This window comes from Dromaius novaehollandiae, chromosome 5 (assembly GCF_036370855.1).
Source record: "Dromaius novaehollandiae isolate bDroNov1 chromosome 5, bDroNov1.hap1, whole genome shotgun sequence".
In the NCBI taxonomy this organism is placed as follows: Eukaryota; Metazoa; Chordata; class Aves; order Casuariiformes; family Dromaiidae; genus Dromaius; species Dromaius novaehollandiae.
The window spans coordinates 20,845,591-20,869,798 of record NC_088102.1 but is presented as its reverse complement, the minus strand read 5'-3'; the positions used below and the strand labels follow the sequence as shown (position 1 = coordinate 20,869,798).

The 24,208-nt window shown below is 35.3% G+C and overlaps 1 protein-coding gene across 4 annotated transcripts in view; it reads right to left on the bottom strand.

The window, feature by feature from the left end:
* Positions 1 to 24,208, bottom strand: part of EML5 (EMAP like 5) — a 128,503-nt gene that overhangs the window by 25,545 nt on the left and 78,750 nt on the right. For all 4 annotated transcript variants that reach the window (XM_064512207.1, XM_064512208.1, XM_064512209.1 and 1 more), the window contains 7 exons: positions 23,197 to 23,285; positions 22,397 to 22,573; positions 21,166 to 21,367; positions 19,270 to 19,396; positions 2,179 to 2,257; positions 974 to 1,103; positions 6 to 104 (listed from right to left, as the gene is read on the bottom strand). In XM_064512207.1, the coding sequence (XP_064368277.1) occupies positions 6 to 104; positions 974 to 1,103; positions 2,179 to 2,257; positions 19,270 to 19,396; positions 21,166 to 21,367; positions 22,397 to 22,573; positions 23,197 to 23,285 (903 nt within the window). The remainder of the gene's footprint in view (positions 1 to 5; positions 105 to 973; positions 1,104 to 2,178; positions 2,258 to 19,269; positions 19,397 to 21,165; positions 21,368 to 22,396; positions 22,574 to 23,196; positions 23,286 to 24,208) is intronic.

Here is a 24,208-nt window from a genome sequence, read left to right as displayed (position 1 = left end):
CATACCTACTTGGCCAGTTGCCACTATGTTGGTAAACTTGGGGTGCTGATTTACAGTGAGGCACAGAATATCATCATTGTGTTCCTGGTAAAAGGACTGAGAGCCTGAAAAAAAAAGAAAACCCAACTTTTGTTTGCACACACGTGGAAATGATTAGTGTTTGAAAACTTTATGATATTTAATAGAAAACAGCATTATGGTGACGCCACACTTTGGAGCTTAAAACTGGGGAACAGGAACCTGGTGTTTTTTTAATCTTTATTTTGACACACAATATGCAATAACTCTGAACTATTCCATGAGCTTTTCTGCATCAATCTTATTCCTTAGGAAAACAGAGATAATGTTCCTGAATTACTGGTAAGACCTTCACACATTTAACTACTATGTTAAGTTGACAAGAGATGGAAGTTTTCTTATGCATAAGCAAAAATGTGACAGACACTGTAATGGGATACTGTAATGATTCTGATATATGGGGACTTCAGGGTGACACTTTCCAAATGTGAACTACCAGGTGCTTAAACATCACAGAAACAAACAGCACTGTGTGACTCCAAGTCATCTAAACTAAACTGGATACGGTGACTGAATGTATGTGGTGTGGAGGATTGAAAAGTAAAACAGATAAAATAATTAACTCTTTTGTTCTCATTCTCTAAATTAACTACAATGGCCACCTTGTTTAGCTGTTTTAATTTCTGTGATTGTCTTTAACAAGGATTGAGTTTCAGAAAGCTAGTACCAATTTAATTAAATCCTTACTTCCTTCAAAATTCAGTCAGAGATTTAAATATATCTAGTGTCTCTTATGCAGATATTGTAAGTCATCCCTACAGCCTGAATTTTCACAGGAAACAAAAACATTATTTTTTCCACATAATTTTGTAAGATTCAAAACATACCAGTTATTATATGAACTGTATCTCAATGTGTGAGAAGAAATATTTTTCTCAAGTAGCTTATCTCCTACCTGTTGCCACATTATACAAGATCCCAATAGATGCAGTATGATAAATTACATCAGCACCATCATTCAAATAGTGCACGTTGTTCCTGCAGTCCTTGCCTCGGTACCCAAATACCAGCTCCAAAATTAGGTCCTAAAAAAGATATTTAAATCTATCAGATACTCAAAAACTTTAAAAAATTATGAACTTCATATTTTTTTCAGGACTCTATTCTGTCCTTATGCAGTACAGGAAAAGGAGCTCTAACGATGCCTCAAACTGACGGAAATTGAGGTCCTGCCTGTTGTGTCAGCTCACACTGTTTCCCACCCTTGCTGTAAACAGTCCCTTCATCCTATCACCTCTTCTTGGTGGATCCTGTAGAATACTTATATGTGCACACATGCACACACACACACACACAACCACACAAATAAATTACAATGAGTCAAGGAGAATACAGCTATTTTGATACAGAAGATACTAAGAAACAAGTAACGATAAACATTGGTCACTAGTTTAGTATCAGCTGGCAATTAAGAAAGAATTACCACCTACAACTTCTAGAATGTTTATGGCAAAATGCCATTTGTTATACTACACGAAACATTTTGGTTCAAGTCACAGAGAATACTTCAGCTTATATGAAAAACTGCACTTTGCAAGTGTTCTTTTCATTTCATTTTAATTTCATTTCATAACATTTTCATTTCAGATTAATCAAAACCGAGTATATCTACTTATTTGTATTGGCCATGTACTGAAAAAAATGGTGCTGGGTACCAAAAGTCATCGAGAATAAATTCTTCTTTTACAAGTGTTAACAAGAGCGAATTTTGAATGAAGTTTTAAAATAAACTTAAATAAACTTTAAAAGGACAGATACTTTGTTTTTATTAGTGATAGTATATCTATTGATATACCAGTTATCTAAACAGGACATATTACTTTTTACACATGGCATTTAAATGCTTTTAGCATTACTAAGAATAAAGTCATGCTCCATTGCATCTGCAGAAAAAGCAACACCAGGCTTTTCAGGATTTAGAAAAAAATAATCTTTCCCTCCCACCTTTTTGCTGCCTATTTGCTGCCTGCTCAATATTTCTATCTTCAAAACTGTTAAAATGAATACAACCCCTTGGTATACCCAGAAATGTGTCTACTTCTGGCAAAAAATCCTAAAAGGAGAGGGAGAGGGAGGAGAAATCAGTGTATTTTTTCTTACCTCTATAGGCCTCTTTTTTTTCCCAACATTATTTGTCTGAAGTTTCTCAGGCTGTGGCAATGCCCTACTAACTGGTGGTCTGAAATAAAGAACTGTGAATAAGAGAAGGCTGTCTGTCACCCATTCCATACTAACATAGTACTTCCTAACCTGTCACTGCAAATGGAAAACTTATAGCACCATCCTGTTTAACTGGCATTGGCATTTATCTTTAAAAGAGATACCTCTGTCAAAGGGAAGAAAAGGAAAAAAAACCTTTGATTTCAGATGTGGTACATGTTAAACATGGTACATTTTCTGACAGTTCTCCAACAATCCATGAGATTAATGTAGATTCTTGTTTTTTGATGCATATGACTATTGATCTAATACTCTTAGCTTTTTCATGGTATACTCTTATGGTACTTCCTCCTTTTCTGTAGCAACTACTGTTGGATAAAATTTAAAGGCTTACCTGATTAATCTAAATACTTGACATCATCTTTCCCTCTTCCCACATTTCTTCAGTAGACCCCTTGTTTTCCCATTCTTGCAATAGTCTTTTCCTATTCTTGCAATAGTGCGTAAAGAACCCCAGATACTCTTGCCCATTCAGTTCTTATGTCAACAGAAAAAATTACTGAAGAACACCCAGCTGTAAGCAAACTATCACCATGCAAAGGCATGAATGTTAGCATAATATACGTTCCACTGTTCTGAATAGCTCAGACTTAAGAAATCTCATATAGATATGCTAGATAAATACCTGCTCATCATCTTTGCTGTATATATTTTTATACCACAGACAACATACATCTTTCAGACAATGTTCAACTGTATATAAACAAAGAAATGTAAAAACAAAAATAAACTTTATTTTTCAAAGTTCTGAAATTACTTCTAGTAATTTGCAGGTGCAACAGTTATTAATTCTACATGTACAAAATACCTGTTCCTTGAGAGGAAAAATTCATTTAAAAATAAATTCTGTAACAAGCTACAGTGAAATCCAGGTGATTTAATCCAGTGGGCAGGATAACAAGCTAATATTACACATACAGCAACAGTTCAGCTGTCTTTCATATTCCCTTTTTAATATGAAGTACTTTATCTTTTAATTACATCTCTGCTCTTGAGTAATGATTTGATGCAAAATAAGCACTCTTTCTATGCACAACAGACTACTTGACTACATATGTGAACAGCAAAGTGTTACTTCTGTTATTTAAATAAAATACAGTTTTCTGAGCTTTGTTACATTTCCCCATTTTCCCTGCTCAAGTTGCAAATGTAAGTCATATCATAAGTCACAAACAAATTTCAAACACTGGTACATACTATGAGGCAAATTTCAGTGTAACTACAAACTGTTCTGAGATACTTCAGATACTTCCTCTATCCCTGAAAGTACGTACAGACCTCTGAAATAGAAATTTCCAAAAGAAAAACTGGTGATGAAAAATGCCCATCTGGTTAAAAAAAAAAAAGTCCATTGCATGCACGTATCATCCAAACGTGATCAAGTTCAATAAAAATAGCTATTCTGTTAGAGAGGGCAAGAAGTAAATATTTGAAAGAAAGGAAAGATACTGAAATATTTAGCTCAACACCATAAGCCTAGATTTTATAACATTTAAGATACAACAGAAAATCCAAATCCAGATCTAAAAATAAAACTCTTTTACACTGAATAGTTAACATAATGCATCTTTTCACAGTATTTTACAATAAAATATGGGCTAGATCAAGCAAATTCTTCTCAGAGCAATGTATAAAATAAAAATTTAAAGTTATAAAAGATCAAAAACCCAAGGAATGAAAGAAAAGTAACTCTCGTTTCATACTGAACTTCATACTTCATTCATAATAAAGTGCAAATTTTATTAAGAACAGAAAATAGAGAGCATTAATTGGAAGACAAAGAAAGACCTTCAACATTTCACAAAGAATTTTAGTCTAACAGTTGTTTCTTGGAGTCCAAAATTCTTACTCTCGGAGAATACACTTCTAATATACACCGGCAGCAAAGTCTAAATTCGGGGACAACTACCATAGCAATGGAGGTCAGAAAAGGAGTCCAGCATGGACCTGCACTAAAGGCTGTCTTAGTCCAAGACAAATGTGAAAAGATAACAGCATTCAAATACATTCCTTCAGTATTTCTGGAAAGGAGCTTGGCGGGAATGTACCGAAAGACTTCATTCTTAAAGATCCTCAGTTTTAGATCTTTTTCCCTCCCAGAGGACTCCAGTTAGAAGAAATTCACAGGCAGCTCAAGACCAAGAAGCAAAGTAGTTGAGTTTCTCTTTCAGGTATAGCCTGGACCTAGCTCACAGCCAGAGCATCCCATGCCTTATTCTGTGAAAAAGGATGAAAAAGGATGCTCCCAACTTTGGGATAGGAGGAGGAAAAGCAAACCAAGCATGGGCTGGGCTGCCCTCATCTTCTACACAAGTGTAGCCCAGTACAAGAAGCAGGGAATAAATCTGATTTCTGTCAGCAATCCCAACACCAACTTCATGACGACTCTCTCAAGCACGGCATTCCAGGTGCTAGACTTGACACAAAACTCCCAGTCTCCCCAGCTACCTTCCAGGTAGTTTCTCCTGCCCTGTCATCACCGACTCCTGGCATCCTCTCATCTATTCTAACTCTTGACTGATACACTCCCAACATCTATTACTCTGCCTTTTATTCTTGTCCAACCTTTAGCTCAGCGTTTTTTGTCAGCCCTCCTGCTTGTAATAGCCACTCCATCTTTTCTCTGCAAGAGACTTCTCTTTCCTTTTTAAAAATCCGTTTTTAAAAGTCTATTTATTTCCTGAAGCTTTTCTGTAATTTTTACCACGTGTTCTTTCACGTAAATTACTGAATCACCTTTTCTTCTCCTCTCAGTGTTTTTGTTTTGTACCTGGTAAGTTCTGTTACTGGAACAATATTTCCTAGTACTTGTAAATTAACATACACGTGTCCTATATTACAACAATATGATCACCAAGCACAACAGAGATTCTCTATTTTTGTTAAAAATAGAGAAAGTAAACTTTTAAATGAAAGTTTCAAAGTTATCTACAGAAAACATTCCCAATAGGTCACAATATGTTTATCCCATTAGGTATATGGGGGGGAGGGGGAGTCATCTTCAGATTTGCAGAGGAAAAAACTTTGATCATGTTTGTTCTGCATTATGGTAGATGAGCAATTTCAGTTACAAATAGACTGATCAAGATCTTCCAGAGGTAAAAGGTATCTCCTACCATCATAGTAGCCTTCTAAGTGCTGTGTGCTAATCAGATCAAATTCAATCAAATTAAACCACTGAAATGCGTGAACAAAAATCCAAAGGCATGGATTCTCTATGGAGAATGGGCTTTTCAAAAGCACTTAAGTGATGTAAGAATAAAAATTTGCCCTTTTTCGTTCAAGGAAATGAGGAGAAGGAGAGGGAGAGATATTAATACAGCCCAAGTCCAATTAAAATTAGACTGAGGAAAAAAAAATGGATGGCTTCAGAAAACGTTTAATGTAAGTTTACTTTAGAATTCCCTCATCTTTTACAAAGAAAAACAGTTATTTTCAATATCTTTCTGGAAATGGTCACACTGACCTCCCTGAACTAGCTAACAAGTAGCATTTTATTTGGGGAGGGGGCTTACATGCATATCTGAGTAGTACTGGTTAATACTGAACAGATTCTACTGCTTGCAATTTCTGAAGTTAAATGACAAAATAATAACCAGTTCTATGCATATGCAATCAAGAGCCTTTGAAGAACGGATAGGATTAGAAAGTTAAATGAATTATATATACTCATGATTATACATATTTTGTTATTTCATGGGTAAGAACTGTATTCATGAAAAAATATCTAACATCTAACTTGTGTAACAAGTTAATGATATTAAGAATTGCTAACTATTTTTTTCCTACTTAATTCAAAGTTATAGCTTGTAAAGTTCCTTATTTCCTCTATTATATAGAGGCATTTTGATACCTCTATAACTGCTGCTCATTTAGTTGACTAGGAGCTTATATATGCAAATTTTTGCTTATATATGCAAAAAGTTCCTTAAAATCACTTATACTAACGTTGAGTTTATATCCTTTTTCAAATCAAGCCAATACAGCAGTCTATGTCACCAGACGTGTACCTTCCTCCTTTTAAAATGGTAAGCAGGAACAATGTCGAAGTGGTGAACTTTGAAAGATCATGTACCAGTGATTCTGTTGGTTCTAACCATTAGTTTCCCCCAGAAATGGGAAGAAAAATGAGGAACCTTTGATAAAAAGCATCAGTGTTTACTAGTTTTCCACTGACATGTTACCTCTTCTCGAATCCCGTTCAGCAGCTATCAAAACAAATATATAGTAGGGAGTATCCCAGGAATGAGAGACTGTCATTTTGTCCCTACTAGCAGAACTGTGCAATCAGAGAAGCTTCGTGTGTAAAGAAATCCAGCTGTCAAGGACATATTAAGGATTAAAAAGATAAGTGCAATGTCACCTTACTCAGCCAAGAAGTATCAATACCCAAAAAACAAATGCTTCTCTTGACAAACATACTGAGAAACAGAATATGGTTATCAGTCTATGCAAACACAAGCTGACAAAAACCCAAACATGCCTGAAGAAAGAAAAGTAGAATAAGAAGCAAGTGTCACAATCTTCTGACACATCCAGAAGCCCTTCCTAGCTGAGAGAGAGCATAGTTTCTGCTGTTTTTCAGACAGCAATTAAATTGTTATTTGTAGGTGGCCTCCTTTAGATTACATTGCAGCAAGCACACAGAACAAGGGTGTCAGATTCTAGGTCTTGCGTAAATTTCTCCGGTACTTCAAACAGCAGACCGAGAAGCATATCGGTAATTAACGCCTTTCTCTAAATCTATGCAAAGTAGCACAAGAGCAAATGAAGATTTCAGAGCAAAACAGGACACTACTACATAAACCACCAAGAAAAACTGATCCAAAGCAAGAAGTCCAAACTCTAGGGAATCGGGTCCTATTCTCTAAGGACAGTTCCTGACTTCATCTATCCATAAGAATATTTTTATGCCTCTCTCGATTTAGAGCTTCTAAGAAAACAGGCATTCCCAGAAATACTATTTTTAGGAGGAACTGTGTACGTTTATCAGCAGTCAGAGGCTAGTGCTGTTTGACTGCTGCTGCAGACAAGGGGATATCCAAATCAGAGATGGGGAAGACTACATAGGTCAGGAGAGATTCAAGAAGATGAAAAGGATGCAGCTAGAACAGCAGAGGAAATCCCTGCAATGACACGTGTTTGAGGAAAAGAAAACGAATAGGGGGTTCAATAGGTTTTTCCCTGCAAAAGAAATACTAAATACCCACTAAAACCAAACTTGACAGCACTGGGAAATTTGACGACCAAAGGTCATCCAAACAGCTCAGGAGTACAAGCAAGTGAAAATGCTGCTGCTGAGGAGGCAGGCATGATGCCAAGGCTGTGGGCATGACTGGTGGTCAGCCCTGTTTCACACAGGGAAAAAGGGGCAAAACTGTGTCCCTTCCACCTCTTGGTCCAGCAGGCTTCCAAATATTTCTGATTGAGGATGGGTAATTACTGCTCTAGGAATTGACAAACCACAGCATAAGGAGTCCTTCTTCCTCTCATCACCATCACATTTGACACAGCACTCAAGTGCTTTCCCCTTCCTTTCTTTCCCTTTCCTTTCTCCCTTTTTTCATTTATGTCTCTGAAAGATAAAGTGAGTTAAAGAAAAAAGGAGAAAAATTAAACAGAGCAGGAGAGCATAACTGAAGTTTTGCACGTTTCATTTTTCTCAGTAAAGAAAGCAATGAAAACAGAAAGGATATGATTCTGGCAGAGGTTTATGTTATCAAGACTGGATTGGAAGAATTCTCTGCTGTTTGCATCTAGAATGTGGCACTTTTGTAACATTTGCTGTTGCATCTAGAATGTGGCACTTTTGTAACATTTGCTGTTGCATCTAGAATGTGGCACTTTTGTAACATTTGCTGTCTGCTAATCTCTTGTGACAGGATGGCAGAAGAGATAAAACCACCTCCGACTATACAACTACTTGAAAAGACCATCTATATTTAAAAGCTGTACAGACAGACAGATGTAGACACAGGCAGATACCCACCCTTAGCCAAACATGTGGGCTGGAATATTTACATCCCATATTATCATACAAAAAAAATTGCAGGAAAATTGAATGTATGTTGAGTCAATAAAAGCGGACTTGACAATTTATGCTCAGTTATACCTCTCACAAGTCATCTAAACAGTTTATGCAAATAACCATCTAAGACTAACTCTCTATTGATTCAGAGCAGTGGAATTAGAATGCAAGCTACAAGAATGTATATATTTTTTCCCAATTAACCATTAAGGTGACAACTGGGGCATTAACAAGCCGGAATATCAAAGGATACCAAATACATTTTCCAAATGCTTCTTTAAAGGTACAAAATCTGGAGATCTTTTTCATTTGCCATTTCTTAAATCTAATGTGTAGGAAGATGATCTATTGCACATACATAATGGTCATATATCTGCATGCATCATATTGGCTGCATTCTCAAAAACTGTGGGCAGAAGATAGGTGGCAGGGGCATGAATAATATTTTGGATCAATGGACATGTGGATGGGGTTGCTCTGAAAATGCAGAAGGAGGTTCAAGCCATCTATCACAAGGGAAACAAGTACCTTAGAATGGGCACTTTATTTTCAGCATGCAAACAGAACGAGTATTTGTATTTTAATATTCCTTGTTAGGAGACTAAAAAAAGGAATAGAAACATTTTGAGGTAGTTTACCAAAAAAAGAAACCCTCCCTTCATGCTTTTAGATATAATTTCAATGTTACTGATACTGTTACCCATGTTGCCTTTATGATACTACTTTATCTTTCTCCCTCTATTTATTTTTGATATGCAGTTTCTAAAGTTACTACTGGAACAAAGGATGGTCTTTTGAATTGTGTTTCGTATAAACTGCCATTGATTCTTTGAGTTCCATGGTAACTTATGATGATGCCAATTAGGATTCTTATTTCTGTTTTAAAAATCAAAAATTTATTTTGAACGTGACTTCATAGAGCAAATTACAGCTGTTGGTACTAAAAGTTCTTTGCCTGTGAGTCATCATAGCTACACCTTATACTTTGGGGAAATTGCATATGACTTAGGCAATTGATTTTGCACTAGCCTTCAGCACAGAGTGGCTTCGCCACCCTTCCCCAAAAGGTGCCAAGTAGAGAATGAATTACAAAAGCAAAAAAGGGGGTTTTTTTGTTTTTTTTACATTTATTCCAGGTGAGATTTTCAAAGTCACTTGAGAAACTTTAGAGGTCTGATTTCCATTGGAAGATAAGGATACATGGCAGTTTTTAAATACTGCTCACTGACAATAATTAGTCAAAATGATTTTCATGTGTCCTATGAGTAAAAAGGGCCAATTTGTAAGCAAAATGCAGATATAGGTAATCTAAGGCTTAAATAATTTAGCAACATGTAAACCTTGACATTTCAGGTAAAACTGTCAGATCAAATGCAAAACAGTCCATCTGTAAGTTGGACAGTTGTCAACTAGGAACTGGACAAATTTATATATTTTAATGAATACTACTGCAAATTAGCATTAGTAAAACATAGGCAAGTTTAATGGTCATGTAGCTGATTTTTCCTGGTAGACAAAGAAATATCTACCTTGTTTGTATGGCAGAACAGAACACAGAATTATAATCAATTTAGAATTCGTTAAGTAGTACAGCAATATTCTGAAGAGTAATAGGTGTGCTGTAAAACACCCCAAATGACACCAACATGACAGATGGCTTTTTAAGGGTAATGAGAAATGACAGTAAAACATGGACTAGTTAAAAAAAAAAAAAAATAGAGCATTACCTGGAACCTCTTTTCAGCAGCAGGTAAGAAAGAGAAAAGGATTACTTATACAAGTCTGCCTAAAAGTTATGTCAGTGAGTTATTCACAAAAAGAATTTCTGGTTTGTTTACTTTTTTTTTTTTTTTAAACAAACAAATACATTTTATAATAACGGGATTATTCACAACTCCATAGTCTATGTGACGATTATTTGTGCAGAAAGCTCCCACTTATTTACATGGGAATTACGCACGTATGATGGCATGAGAATATAATTCTTAGGACTAATTCCTAATACAAAACAGAGAGAAAGCATAAACAGACCCCCAAAATTCCAAAGTGTATCAAGCATTTAAAGAGTTGGCAAATAAAACATCTGAATTATTCAAAGAAAGGTTTAGTAGACTTAACTTCTCTAAAAGAGGATATAGATAAAACAGATTCAATTCACTATTGAAGACAGATATACAAGCTCACTCACAGAAATATGTTCAGTTATCTCAGCTAGCCAAAACGCGGGGGGTATGGAGCACTACTGATACATAGCTACTCTGTTTTTCCTGATTATTTAATTCTATTTAAGTTGACTGAAGATACTTGGGCATCCATTCTACAAATTCGCTGGACGGCTTTTCTCAGTCACGTATGATGCATGCTCCTATATTCTGACTAGCAAAAAGCCATTATTAACCATCAGAATATACAGGTATGTACGGATTATTCCCTAACATTTGTACGATGAATCGGCACTTTCATTAGTCTCATTAGCAGGCACACTTTCTCTGTTTTGCTTTCCATTTCTTTCAAGAACTTCCAAGCAATTTGGCTGCAGTACAAGAGACGCTAGTTACCAATCTTTTCACTTTTAGGTCAAGCAAAATTAAGTTTTACTTTACCTAGAAGGAAAATATTCTCCAAAACAAAGTGTTATCAATTTACTAACAGATTTTTCTTTTCCCAAGGAAAACAACCCAGTTTACTGAATCTTCTCTGATTTGTTCCAGTTTTATTCTGTGAGGCAAAGCTCTAAGAATAACTGATGCATTATTTCTTTATAAAGGAAACCACTAAATTATAGTTGTTAATCCCAATAAAATTCAAATCCATCTTGATCAGATTTTACATTCACTAACGTGTTTGATCCTTCAAGGACTACAGAGTTCAAATATCTTCAGATACATTTTAGGATAAGCATGATGCAGAGACAATGACAACTGTGCTTCATGCTTGGAAAAACTTTCACGATTTTCCTCAGCCTGCTGAACTGAATGTTCATATGAATAGCCAGAAGGTAAATTTTAGGTTGCATCTGGCCGTTCTAGCTCTTTAATCTCCAATTCCACTTTTTCAATCTCATGACTGGAACAACATTTGTAACCCAGATTCAAAATTCCCCCTAGATTTTCACTTGGATTACAGTTTGAAGTAAACACAGGTAAAAGCCACATTCTCTGGAAATCCAAAAAATCCAATCATAAGCCACAAAGGTTTCAACCAGATAATTTGGATAAATCAAGGGACAGTGAACTCAAAACAAGCCTTTACCTCCTATCTTTCCCTAGAAGGAATAGCTTCTAAATTCAAGAGTACGGATTAACAATTTTCCATCTTGGATGATACTGGCTTTTTTTGCCATGTACCTCAGACTTTGGATTAGTTCTTCCAAATAATCTAGATGTCCCTGAGTCTTTTAAAACTGTGAAAGTAATGTTTTTATCACACCTTTAGTCATTACAGTTACTGCATTCAACAGAATTAAATAATCCTATATGAGTCCTCTAAAGTCCTGTTCAACATGGTCCCTTCTTTTCATCTCAGTTTGTGTCTAAATCCCTTTCTTTCTCCTCCTTGGGAAGTGCATATATAATAACACAGGGATCCATCTTTGAAACATCCAGAATGTCACTGATTTCTATCTATAGTATCAGAATTTTTCTGCAAATTTTCTAGAGCTCTGAAAGCACAAAGGAAATCTGAAGTTCAGGCCATTTCAGCTCACAAGTTATCCACACATACTGGAAGGGACATACCCTATTATTAGCTGACAAATATTTACATATATGGAGACAAGATGGGTACCCAATTAGGTACAAGGCAGCTTCCATAAAAGGCTTCTGCAGTGTCTTCGTCACTGAAATATGCAAGACTATTACTTGGAGCTGTATTCCACCTATTTAGTAATCCGCCTGCATTCCAGTTATCCTTTTTTTGACTTCTATGACAAGTGCATATATGGTTCAGGTAACAACTTCTTATGTTTTGTTGATAAAGCTAATGTACACAGATCATTGCTAACCCAAATACTAATACTCTAACTCTCACCACTGGGGTGTGTAATTGTTTCTCTAGGCATTTTTTTCTTGGTTAAATCCAATTATTTTAGTTACAAAATTAATAGTTTTATTTTTATTTGCAATCAAAACAGGATTTTGTAAATCTTGATATGTTGGTAGTTGGTTCTTTAATTTCCTAAAAGAGACGAGTTAACCAGCTCAGCTTTGGGAGGAAAACAATTTACCTCTAAGTGGAAAAGGGAGAGCATCTCTTTCCACAATGTTGTTCTAGTCTATCCTAGGGCTCAGAGACACAGAAATACAACCAATAATAATGATATTCTTGCTCATGAAGAATGAATCTCCAGAAGTTTCATGCTTTTTAACCTCAAGGTTAATGCCTTGCACTAATATACATGCCAATGTGCAGAAACTGATTCACAGGAAGAGAGTTTCTTCCAAGAAACTGTTCCTTTTCTAAAACTGTAAAAAATCCAACTGCAAAACCTTAGCCTTAGAATAGTAACTTGAAATTACACAGGTTAAAATTTAATCAGTTAGATGTGTAACCCTTCTTTAGCATATAAACTATCCTATAATTTATTTATTTTTTCTACAAAGAGGGTGAAGTGAGAGAGTGAAGACACTACTAAAACTAAAGCCCATTGGTTTAATTTCTCATTCTGATACACAGCTTCTCCCCTCCCCCAGATCACACGAGTTGAGACAGGAAAAGGAGATTCTAAAACAGACATTTTATAAGAAGCTGTATTTACAAATGAGTAATAGAAACACATTCAAGTTCCCTTTGTAAAGAGAAACCTATGTAATTAAAACAATTATTTTGCAACTGGGCCATCTTCTGACCTTCACAAAAGAATCCTGAAAGAATTTTAGTGGAAGAGATTATAAAAACTCTGGAATTCGTGATATTTACATTCATGTTAGAAATGACTAGACCGGCAAGAAGAATTGTCTGGTTGCATTCCATCTATTCAACCAAAACATATTCAACATATTTGTATGAAATCTCTTAATTTCTCTTTCAGTGCCAATTTTTAAGGTGGCAATTGCGAGGTGATTCAAATTCAGATACAGGAATCTCTATTTCAACAGCTTCCTCTTCCCCACTGTGAGCACAGTTTAGGTTTATTTACTTTCTGTATCAGGTCCAAAAAAATATTTCATTTCTGGGTCAGTAGAGGACTAGTTTGCTAGCTCCCTATCCATTACAAATATGCAAGGATCTAAAATTGATTGATTTTTTGTATGCATCCTTTCAGGCACACAAAAACCCTTTCAAGACAAAAAGTACTCAGAAGCAATTCTGCAACAATGCTTGGTTTTGAATTGCACCTGGGAGCAGATAAAGAACATCCGAAGGATTTTAAATAGAAATACAATATATGGGAATCTTCCCATGCAAGTGGACATGCACATGGACTGAGTAATGATATCTATTATGAAAACAGGACAGGGATGACTATCACAGACAAACATTTTTAAAGGCTTTGGTTGCTTGCAAATCTTTAGTAGGCTAAATTCATGGTGAATTAAACCAGAATTCCCTATTCTTCAGTTTCGATTTCTCTTGGTACAGCCATTCTAATCTAAGGGACATTAATCACAGTATCATCCCTCTGACAGTGACAAATAGTGAATGCCTCTGGGAATCATAACAACAGAGTAAGAATGCAGTAAAGTTCCCCAGAACACTCCTCCAACCTCCAAGGAGCAAGAGGTGTTTTCATAATTAATTGTCCATGATGGATTTTTTTTTTTTTTGAGCATAAAAACATACTAGGAAAGAAAACTTTAGTAAAGGATATAAATGGTTTCCTAATTTATTTTGTGATCCCAAACATTCATAAAGCTATTATAAGACAAAATTAAACACCCAGACATCTTTCACATAAAAATATCTTATAATAATGTCATTCAGAAATACAAATAATTCAAACTACAGACATAAGTGCTGCTTCACAGCCAATACCATTTTGTATTTTGATAGAAGTTAAAATAAATATTCTCATACCAATGATATATTATGGCAATCCTACCTCACTAGGAAATGATGCATCATTAGTAGAGCTGACCTTAAACAATACAACAAGAGGTCCTTAAACTGATATGAATCTGCATGAAAATTTGAATTCTAGCAGCACCCAAATTTTTTTCAAAAAATACACCTAAGATTTAAGGCATCAGTATATTTTTAAGCAGCAAGTCAATTTTTAAAGCTGTAACATCTCTTATTTTCAAAAGATACCCTCTCTCACTTCCTAAGTTAGATGTTACATTCAAAATCTTTTAACTCTAGCGAACCATCTGATGATGTTTTTGTATCATTACATCACATAATGATGTAATGCTGATTTACATTTAGGACTTGGAAAGAATGTCTCTACTGCCATCGTTTTTCACTTTGAAAACTTCCAATAAAGTGAAAAGTCCTTTATGGAACCTAAAACAGCAAATAAAAATAAGAAGTTTTCAAATAAAACTACTTTTTATTCTTGTAAAAACTACAGAATAGGAAAAAAATCCATCTTAAAAGAGTTTACCCCTGAAGTATTAGTATATTTGTCACTTCAGGCGCTTGAGCTAGGTATATTACAAAGACAGGAGTGATAACTAAGATACTTCATCAAAAGCAAGCTGAAAGAGATTTCAAGCCAACGCAGTCTGTAGCTTTTCCGTTCGCATTTCTCCTTGCTATCCCAGAACAAAGATTCAATAGTACCACTGCAATGCTATCAATATTTCACTTCATTCTCAGCATCAGTGGGCCATACTAGAATGAATTAATGTCAGCTGTATTATTTCACAGCTTGCATCTTCTGGACATGTGTGCTCTCTTATACTAGAGCACATAGCTTAATTTGGTTGTTGCTTTTTGTCCTGTGAACTATGCAATGAGACTGCAAATGGTTATGTGTGAAGGCTGGGGCTTGGTGTGCAGCAAGTCTGCCACTTATCTCTAAATGCTTCTTTACAACTTCTATTATCTTCTTTAACTGCCTCAAGCAGCAGAGAAAACAGACCTAAACATTTAAGGCTTCAAAAATATTTACACGATTTTCTTCTGAATACTGAATTGCATAGATAAGATCGCTGCCATAATTAGCCCCCCCATCCCACCCCCCCAAAAAACGTTGTCCCACAAAAGTGGCAAAATCATGTTTCTCCTGAAGGGAAAAATAAAGGCAATGTTGCCTAGAAATGTGACTTGATTCAAACACACATCCAAGTTAATATGCTAATTATAAAAATGATTAAGACAGAGCACTGTCCTTCCCTTGCAGTGAAACTGTGCTGTTGTAATGGAGAGAACAAAATGTTTTTTTTTTCCTTCTGCTATTGTTAAAGAGAGAAAAAAAAAAAAGATTTATCACTTCCCAAAAAAGTGAGAACAGGACCTTGACAGAGCAAAAATAACCCTTTATTCAGGTTCATGTTCCAGGAACTACATTTACATTTTGCATTGAAGGGTCATTAGAAGAACTGAAAACAGAACCCCAAATTCCCTACTCCACAGAGAAGCTCCCCACCCACCAGACTGCAGAGTTTTGCAGTCTCTTTTTGCTTCCTCTCTTTCTGACTGTATGATTCTTTTATTCTTTTATTCTTTTCTGCAGAGCTTTAACAGAAAGGAGTGACTCTATTTTGACACACCTGATAATTAGGCCTAGCATATGTATTTGAACTCTTGACAGACTAAAGGCCCTAAAACTCTTATGTCCTACATCAGCCTACTACTTACGACTTGGCCATTACATAAAAGGTGAGGTCAACTTCTCATCCTCTCTAACAAATCAAAATGATTCTAGGGAATCAGTTTTTGGTACCCAATAAAATCATTTCTGACTCTAAATTCAGGCCACTGTCTTGGACTACAGCTCCTGGCCTCACAGATGTGCTTGTGTGAGACAGAAACAGGAGACAGATGAGATTTCAGGTATGTTTGTTTCTTTAGCACTGCCCTTTTGTTTGACTTCTCTTGTTTAGCATTCTGGATATAAAAAATCGTATTCCTAGGTGTCTTTCCCTCTTGCTTCTGTACTTAGGGAATGTCAATAATGAACTAGGGTTTAATCAAGCCCACTTCTGCTGTCAGGCATCTCAAAATTAGGTGCAATCACACTAAGTAGTAACCACATTTTTGATCTGGCCTTTAAAACCTACATAGACTTAGAGTTCAATTACCCGGTAGTATTTAGCTCCCTTTCTCCCACACAGAAGTACGCTCTTCCTACACTAATTAGCAAAAAATGTTCAGATACCTTCCAAAAAATGGATTATCCTTTATACACAAGATTAAAAATATTTGAAAGACACATTCCATCAGAAGCTTAGTCTACGTTGGTATGTACCTCTGTTCCTGAGAATACATGAAGTCAGAGAAAGTGTTACTACAGGAAATGTTTCTCTTTTATTGTTAGGTGGTCAATATAACAAGCTTACTCATAATGTGGAACGTCACTGATGTGCTACCACATTCTGAGCAGTATATCCAAATATTGTGTGAATGAATGAACATAGAAGAAAAACACTTGTTTTATCTTATACAGACTCTCCAGGCACACTTTTCTTTTTTTTCAATAAACCTAAACACAGAAATAAGATGATAAAAGTTGCTATTTTTCTCGGATGATCTAAAATTTAGCTAGAAATGCTGGTGTTCTTGATTGTGTCAAATTGCTTACAGGGGGATATGCATTAATCCCTACTGTTGATCCTATCAGGGATTAACACAGCCCTATCAACTGTCACTACAAGGGTATGATTGTGGAAAAGGAGACAGGCAGATATGACAGGCGTTTTGCTTTCTTAACCAGTGCAGAACTGAATGCCACGGCAGCTCAATATACAGCTCTGGGAAAGGGTGGATTTGTTGTCCTACAGATGTAGGAGTACATCTGTAGGTATGCATACATTCCAAATGGAGTACATGCAAAAACTCATTACCTTATGGAGATTCCTGATCTAGTAAATCTTTATGTCACAGAATAATGCTGTACGGACTTAGCAGTGCAGATCCTTAAGCATGAAGGTGCATTGGCACAATGATGCAGCAAAGTTAATAATGCCTTTCTCACCCCTGAAGCTTTCATTAACTCCGGCACAACTGTGCAGACATGGCGATACTGCTTGTGTAGCCACTTCAGGTACCTCTGCGAGATGTTCCCCATACTTTTTATCCCATCTTGGACCTCTACACCAACAGCATAAATGATGTCGCAGAGAAGTCCCCAAGAAGCTAGTTTAGCTCTCGGACCATAGCTACTTAAGTCAAGCTGTTCCTTAGCCACTCCAAAGTACCAGGGAACACAAGGTAAGATCTGATCACCTCCTCCCATATATACTATTTAGTGCCCATTCTATCTACTCAGACTGAGTACTGGGCTTTTTCTTTGTCCATTCATCCCTTTTCTACTCAGTAATGAACTACTATTTAGTAGTAAACTGTTAAAGTATTCACATCTATTTCAAAGTATAACTCTACTTTTCCAAGCAGTTTAGTTTTCAAAATGTGGTTGATCCTGCACTTTGAGAAAATAAACTTACCTCACTACTCCCTGCCTTCATAGGAAGCAAAAGGGAAGGGAAATAAAATTAAAAAATTAGTGGCTGTACAAGCAGACTTGCTAAAACATTTACCAGTCTTACACAATATTAACTTCAGTAGACCAGAAGCTAAAATGCATACAGTTAACGTATTTTGTTTTCACTCTTCAAAAACTTCTCTTTCCCTCCATTTGAAGTTTTAGGGCCCCAAACTTTTAGACCCCTTTTCAACAATGAAGGCAATGGAATTCTTTCATCAACTTTTGTGCGTTTTGAATCAGTTTAGTTACCTTACTACAGAATTTATTTTCTTTAATTTGCTGTTTGAAGCAGAAAAACATAACCCAACCAGCATCAGAAAACAATTACTGAAAGAAATACAAGAGGTTTATGGTTTCATTAAAAACAAAAAAAAGCCTCTTTAATTACAGCTTTGATTTACAAGAGTAAATATAAAACATGAAATGTCAATTCCAGGCATATTATTTCCTTTTGATTTACACATCAAATGTGCACAATTAATATACAGAAAGATGATATTTAATTTTAAACGCAAGACTGACAACCACAGCTTTATACGAAGCTATCCCTTCATTATTTTCGCAACATAACTTAAAAACAAACAAACAAACAAAAAACAAACCAAAAATCCCCCATACTTGAGGCTGCATTTTTCAACGAGGGCATCACAGACAGTCAGCTTCATTGAAGAAAGAGGCATACATCATAACAGAACCCCTTGCATTCCTGCAGGAAGTTATCTATGCTATTTCTCTATATCCTTCCTTCTAAGTAGTGTATGTTTTCCCTCACTTCCTACTCTCTAATACTACTGTCAATACTGATAATGCAAAGCAAACAGCTTCATTTTGCAAGGCTCATGCACAGAAACTGCAGAACCACTGTGGACAGAAACTTTCAGAGGAGGAAGTTATCTGGAGAGAGGAACCATGCATAAAGCAATTTCAGAGTGATTAGTTACATTTGGGCAAAACCAGGAACAACTGAAAACTGCCTTACAATAAAACAACTGTAGATGGCCATCACTATGGTGCCATTGCTGGCTACCACTAGGTATTTAAAAGTTTCAGAAAGAACATGATACTGTCAAACATTAGCAAATAATTCAATTATCTTAAGAAACTCTCCAAACATAATATACATACATCAATTTCAATTGCAGTCTTTTGTTCTCTCTGAAAAAAAGATTTAGCCTAGTCCCCAAGGCATGACATTTGGTAGGCAATTTCTTCTTTCTTTTTTTTATTTTAAAGTATTTCCACTTTTTTATACACAGCCTTTTTAGTTGTATATACATTCTAGGATAATTATATTTTATTATTAATCACCTTTTGAGATTGCTTTTTCTTGCTACAATTGTAATTGAGCAATTACCTTTCATCTAATGTTGGCTCCTTTTGTTGCAGATGAGGCTTAATTCCAAACATTGGTCTAATGTTTGTTGATAAGGCTTTGATGGTGTAATTAATTTCATTTTCCCTTGTCACATCACTGTCATAGCCTAATAAAAATCACAGAGTGAACGTTATTAAAACAAAAAAGATACAAAAATTAAGAATAATACATTTATTTCTGCAGCTCTCACCAAAGTACTGGACTACAAAACAACTGTAACATGCACCATTAATAACATAAAAACACAATTGAAAGGAAGTACATGGCAATCATCAACATTGTCCATAGAACATTTTAAGAAAAAAAAAAATCCTCTGCATTATCCTTTAAAATTGGAAAATTACTATTAGAGAAGATTGAAGAGATATTCAAAGCTATCCCATTCTGCTTGGCTGGCTTTAACTCAGAGTCATTACAAAGCACCTCACTACATGACACCTGCTGCTAAGTTCTGGAATATTTATTGCCAGGTTGCTTTCAATTTCAGGATCTACTTATTAGATGCCAACCCTTGCATGGTATTTATAGCTCTATACCAAGTGCCTATATAATGCTTAGAGCAGGTCAGGCACATCACGATGACATTCACTATAGTAAACACGGCGAAAAGGGTAAAATAGTGACATAGTTGTTACTTACCCTCCAATTCTTTCAAAGCCTGAGATTACTAATACCAACTTCCTAAGTAGTTCTTTAGCCTAAATGAAATTAGTTGGGCCTGATACAGAGAAAGCTTTGTGGAAAAAGATGCCACTGTCTTTTCTAGTAAAGCCTAGCAGACCTTTTGTTTGCTTTAGAACATACCTGAACACATACCCTAAGAGGATTCTGTGTAAAGCACCAGAGCCTCGGGACTGGTACTGGGCAAGGATGTGCCAATAGGTCACAGGCAGAAGCTAAGCAAGAGCTCTACAGACTGTAATTTTTGATTCAGGTGGCTGAAGCTGACCAAGTTCCCCTGCAGGTAATTAAATTCCTTTGTTGATGTAGCCTTTAATACTTTTTAAGCAGCAAGTTAGTGCATAAAAATTCTTCTCCAATGAATGTTTAATATGCCTCCAATATTTGATATGCTTTAATAATAATATTTAATGTAGTAATGTATCTGAGATGCCTCTTTGGTCATCTAGTAGATTTCAGAGAAAACTGAAGTTAAATTTACCATATATAATATTTAAAGATTAGCAGAAATAGTTTAAAAGTACTTGAAGACTTTGATTAATGTAAGAAAAGGAAGAAAAAATGAATTTGGGAGCAGAGGGGGAATTTTCTTTAGGAAGTTTTTGGGCACAGGAACCCATGGAGTTATAACATGAAAAGGGAAACATTAAGTATGGCAAAAACAAAAGAACTTAATTCTACAAAATATAATTAACACTTTATAACTACTGATTTTATAATATTGCAATAGCTTGTTGTTTAATATGAACACTGGTCTACTTCAGTCTACTATGCTTTTATGGTATGGACTTGGATGATATAACACAAGATAACTATGTTCTCATATGGCATAGATTTCAACATAATTTCATATAAATAGTGCCAAAATCTAAACTGTCATGAATTTACTTTTCTATAGATGTCTGTAAATTACATATAACTGGCACCTAAGTTTTTTCATCTTAAAGATGTCAAGATTCTTTTTATATACTCTGACTCAAAACATTAAGCTAAGTAATTCACTATCATTTTCTTCACAACAGTTTTTCAGTCCTTTCCTCAAACAGCAAATCTAATTAACATTTTAGAAATATCTCAAGTATTTAAAATTAAAGCAATCAGATATAAAATTTGATTATTTCTAAATTAGCAGCTTTCCATTAACAAAGAAAACAGTTTTCTGAAGCCGGCCCAGTTTTATAAATTATTACTAACCTCCATCTTCTTCAGAATCTAGATCAGACTCTTCGCTGTCACACTCTCTGCTATCCCGATGTCCTTCCATCTCATAAGTCCACAACATTAAAGAGGTGTCTGCTCCTCCAACAGTGACCAACAAACTGTCATCATAGGTCCAACGGACATTTGTTACATGGGTACTGTGGGCCACATACCTCTTAAATTTTCCAAACTTTCCCTAAGAAATGAGAAAAAAAGGCACAGACTAAAAATCAGACCAAAACTGAAATGAGTTGCCAGTGCACTTTTGTTCAACAGCACATTCTTAACTTCTTTACAGTTTGTGTGTTTTGCACTTGTATGTATTACATGATTGGCCAAATTGCTCTCCTACAGCAACTTCATGAAATATTAACCATATTTCCACACTAAGTGGGAAACACTTTCTATGAAAAAAAGAGAGTAAAATTACTGTAATTTGAAGCAAGTCAACATTTCATTGCTTGATCAGTTAAGAATCTGTTTCTAAATGGATTCCAGCAATAAACACTGGACTATTTTTCATAAAAAAGAATAAAATCTAACAGATTAAGAATAAAATGCACACAGAATATTTTGGGTCAATACCTTGTGCGCTGTTGACATCACTGGCATGATAAATATTCAAAACTGAAGAAATAGTCACTGATAAATACACAAGAGAACTAGAAAGGTCCTAGAAGAGCAACAAGAATAATGTGCTTCTGGAATGGCTTTTGTATGATGCATGATTAGAAAATATTAAAGCTCTTCATCTTGGAAAAGAGCAACCAAGGTGGGACAGAACAGAGGTCTATAAAATAATTACTGACATGACGAAATAAGGAAGAATCGTTCATCGTCTTCCAAAAAGAGAGTAAAAGGGGCCAAAAACTATATTGATAAATCTACACTGAGCATACTAATGCCTAAAACATTAGTAGAAATTGCCTGCCCCACAAACTGCTACAGCCTGGTAGGGTATCACTAGATGCCTTCCCTATTCTACTTTTTCCTAGACATTTGCCACTAGATAGGACACTAGACAAGATGGATCCTGGAATGGCCAATTCTTATTAACTAAAAGTTTAATCCACTGCAAGTTGCAATATAATACTTAATGCTTTCTTTGATCATAAGGACAAAAGTTTAAAATCATTATTTTGTTCATAGTGGTGATTTTTTTACAGTTTTGAATAGGCAGTTTTATTAACCAGTGTTTCCACACACATAGCTGAAAGTTACTTACTTTAGCAGGGTATCGAAACAGTTTCACAAATCCAAAATCATCTCCTGTGGCTAATACTTTACTATCGCTAGTAAGGCATGAAGAAGTTACATCCGTGACTTCACCAATTATTGGCCAGATTCCTTCACAGCAGGAGCCCAGAACACTTGTCCATGATGCCCAACCAATCTTTTCTACCTACAAAAATAACCTGTTTGAGACAAAGCATGCTTCTTCCCAGGCAGTTTTCCTTCCTATCTGATTTCAAGAAAAAGTCCTTGCATTGTAAAATGTCATCCAAAATATAGTATTTTAATCACTTATGTTATTACTCTTTCAGATTTCTTTTGAGAACATTGATTTTTATCTCTGTTAACTTCCACTTCCAAAGACTCCAGAAGTATTTAAAACATACTTTTGACCTTACCTAACCTTCAGTGCTAGACAAAAATTGTTTTTCAACCTCACAGAAAGCATTATTTTGAAAATCACCCATATTCACTTTACTCTAAAATAATCCTCTAATATTTGAGAAAACAATATTACAGCTATCATAAACTACTTTTGTCTGTATATACTATGTATACTATACTGCATTATAATATAATGCTAGACATGAGGTCTTCAAAAGCAAGGTTATTCATTATTCCGATTACATTACTAGTTGAACAGGCTGCAAAAAAAAGGACAAAGCACAGCAAATGCTCAAAGAGAACTTTTTTCAACAGAGAAGTTAAGATTATAATTTTATACATCATTCTCTATTAGATGGCATAGGCTGTTAACTCTTTTGCAAACAAATTAAGACAATGTTTCCTCACCTCCAAACTAGGAATTGTCTGTTTCTTTCCACGAGGAGCTTCAAAAAACAACTGCTCTTTAGCACCAGTGTTCACTTGCAAAAGCTTCCCTATAATACATAATACATATTGTATATTAACATTAATTAGAACATTCAATTTTACTAAAAAAAAAAGTTTATTTTGAAATATTTTGCTAACAGCATTCCACAAATTATTTGTTTCTATTGAACAAGCTGTTGCCTATATAAACAATGGAACTAGAAGTCTGGTTTTCTGAAGATCTGAATCTTCTGATCCCTTACATTCACGACCCTTCCTTCTTTCTTCGAAAACTGCAGTAATGCAGCACTTTCCCCTATTACTTATGGCTGTCCCATCAGACAGTAGACAGCATAGCATGCACTGGGTCTAATTCAGAGCTCATCTGTGCTAACTGGATGTGCTCTTTGGCTTGAGAAGCATGCATTCTGGCTTGCCAATGGCTGTTTCCAAACAGCCGAGTTCTAGTTGCCTTTATACTTCTTTTTTCCTGAGGGAGATTCTCATTAAGGTGTTTGTCCTCCTCTTATTTTCAAAATTCTCAAAGGAATTTAACTTCTATCACTCTTTCAAATTCATTTTAAATTGGACAATGCACAATTGTGCAGCCTTGTTTTTGTATGAAACAGAACTAAAATTAGTGTTTAAAATGATCACATATTAATATTCAGGAATAAAGCAGAAAAGACAGTCTTTCTTCCATTTTTGACAATATACAAGGATACATATTCCTGAGCTACTAATACAATTGCATTTGCTGCATCATTTTTCAAGACGCAGCAGTCAAACAATATAGAAGATGTAAAAATATGACAATCTATAGAAAGAATATCTTACTTCATCAAGTTACACAACTTAAAAAAAAATCATATATTTATATTTATTCACATGCACGAGCATCTTCATAAACTGAAGGAATGTATCTGTCAGTGGCACCATGAATTCATGCTGCAGACATAATTTACAGTGATTTAGTCCATAATATAATTAA